The sequence below is a fragment of the Neomonachus schauinslandi genome, unplaced genomic scaffold, assembly GCF_002201575.2.
Source record: "Neomonachus schauinslandi unplaced genomic scaffold, ASM220157v2 HiC_scaffold_5549, whole genome shotgun sequence".
Classification (NCBI taxonomy): Eukaryota; Metazoa; Chordata; class Mammalia; order Carnivora; family Phocidae; genus Neomonachus; species Neomonachus schauinslandi.
The window spans coordinates 1-1778 of NW_025414237.1; the positions used below are offsets into that span (position 1 = coordinate 1).

Consider the following 1778-nt stretch of genomic DNA (forward strand, 5'->3'; position numbering starts at 1 on the left):
ACTCCTGGATCTTTTGGGGCAGGCCCCAGCGATGGTGAATCAACTGCCGCTGGAGGTGGAATTCTAGCAGCCTCCGGGCATGCTCCGGGAAGAAGACTAGTTCCCTAGTGAGGACTGTGATGGGTTTCACTGGCCAGGAAGTTTTCACTGTCTCAGGAGACTGGGCTTTGCCACAGGGTCTATACTGCATGGGGTTCTGGGTGTGCTGAGGTCTCTGGAAAACAGCTGGCAAGCCCCACTGAAGCTGGAGCTGCCTCTGCAGCAGGTGCCACTCCAGGGCATCACACTCGGCCAGAGTCAGAAATGGGACACTGATTTGAGGTTGTTGGTAGTCAGATGGAATGACCCAGTTTGGGGAAGATGGGGAAGAGGGTGTGGCAGACTGGGGTGGAGTTTTAGGTAGCAGAGGGAGAATGGAGAGTTCCTTGAAGAGAAAAGAATCCTTCAAGGGATGCTTGGACATGCTCCCATTTGTGCAGAAACTTTGAGAGCCCAGGAAGGTGTTAACCAGGGACTCACTGTGCAGAGAAGGGAGTCCACAGAATAGCTGGCTGTATTTCTGCTGCAGATGGCCCACTGAGTCATGATCCTGGTACCCAGGAAGTGCATAGAGGCCACTTGAGTCTTTAAGGGCTGGAGAGGTCAAGGCCAGAGCCATATCATTTGGGATTTGCTGGTGGTGGTGTCTTTGTTCTGGATCCATAATGGACCATTCAGAAACCCAGAAGGCCTGGGTAGGCTGGCTGGCCATACATGAACCCCAGGTCTGGTAGGAATAGGTCCCGAATTTTTCAATAGAGAACTGAGAAGTATTCTTCTGGATGAAAGAAACTGGTTGGTTATTTACAGGTTGGTAAAACAACGGCGGATTTGGCATAAGCTGCCTCAGGGACTCCTCCACACGTCTGGGTAGCCCCCACCTCTGGAAATGCATCCATTTTTTCACATGTACCTCAAGAAGCCTTAGGACTTCAGGACTGAGGAATGGCAGGTGGGCAGGGAGGACAGTAACCATATGCAAGGCCATAGGGTGTGTCAGGGTAGTGATTTCTCCGTTCAGGGTCTGCACAGAGACCTGGGAATTCAAGGACTGTTGTCCTTGGTTTCCACAGACAAGGGTTGGGCTGCTCTGCATCATCTCCTGCTGGTTCACTGGAACCCTAGGCTCCTCAAGTCTTGAACAACACAAAGTCTCTGGGCCCCTGGGCACCTCTGGCATTTGAAATCCCTGCCCCAGCTGGAGGTGTTCAGCCCAGCAATCATGGATCCTGACTGTACCAGCTGACTGGACAGCTGACTGTGTTAAGGATTTCTGATCCACTAATTGCAACACTGGGGGGGTTGCAGATCCAAGTGCAAGTGATTTGGAGTGTAGGGAATGTTGCTGCAGACTCTGGTTGAAAGACACAGTAGACATGGACAAAATCTCTAGGCAAGAGGAGCCCTGCAATGGCCCTGATGAAGGGGGAGAGATCAGGGTGTTCTCACCCACCAGCAACTGCTGAATCTCCAGAGCCATGGCATTGCAGATTTCGCAGCAGGTATCCGCACACAGGAGCCGCCTCACACTTCCCTCCTGAGGAAGCCAGTCCTGGCTGGGAAGGGAGGATGGCAACAGTTACTGATGGAATGACATCTGCTTCTTTCTTTTGTTTTGCTTTTTTAAGTAGGCTCCACACCTAGCATGGAGCCCAGTGCGGGGCTTGAACTCACAACCCTGAGATCAAGACCTGAGCTGAGATCAAGAGTGGGATGCTTAACCAACTGAGCCACCCAGG

At 52.2% G+C, this 1778-nt stretch overlaps 1 protein-coding gene across 1 annotated transcript; it reads right to left on the reverse strand.

Moving 5' to 3' along the window:
* Window positions 1-4: 4 nt before the first annotated feature.
* On the reverse strand, window positions 5-1595 carry LOC123324001 (protein FAM205A-like; the record flags this gene model as incomplete). Its single annotated transcript, XM_044912532.1, has 1 exon — window positions 5-1595. A coding segment is annotated over one exon (1591 nt), but the record flags the coding sequence as incomplete, so codon positions are not given.
* Window positions 1596-1778: the final 183 nt, after the last annotated feature.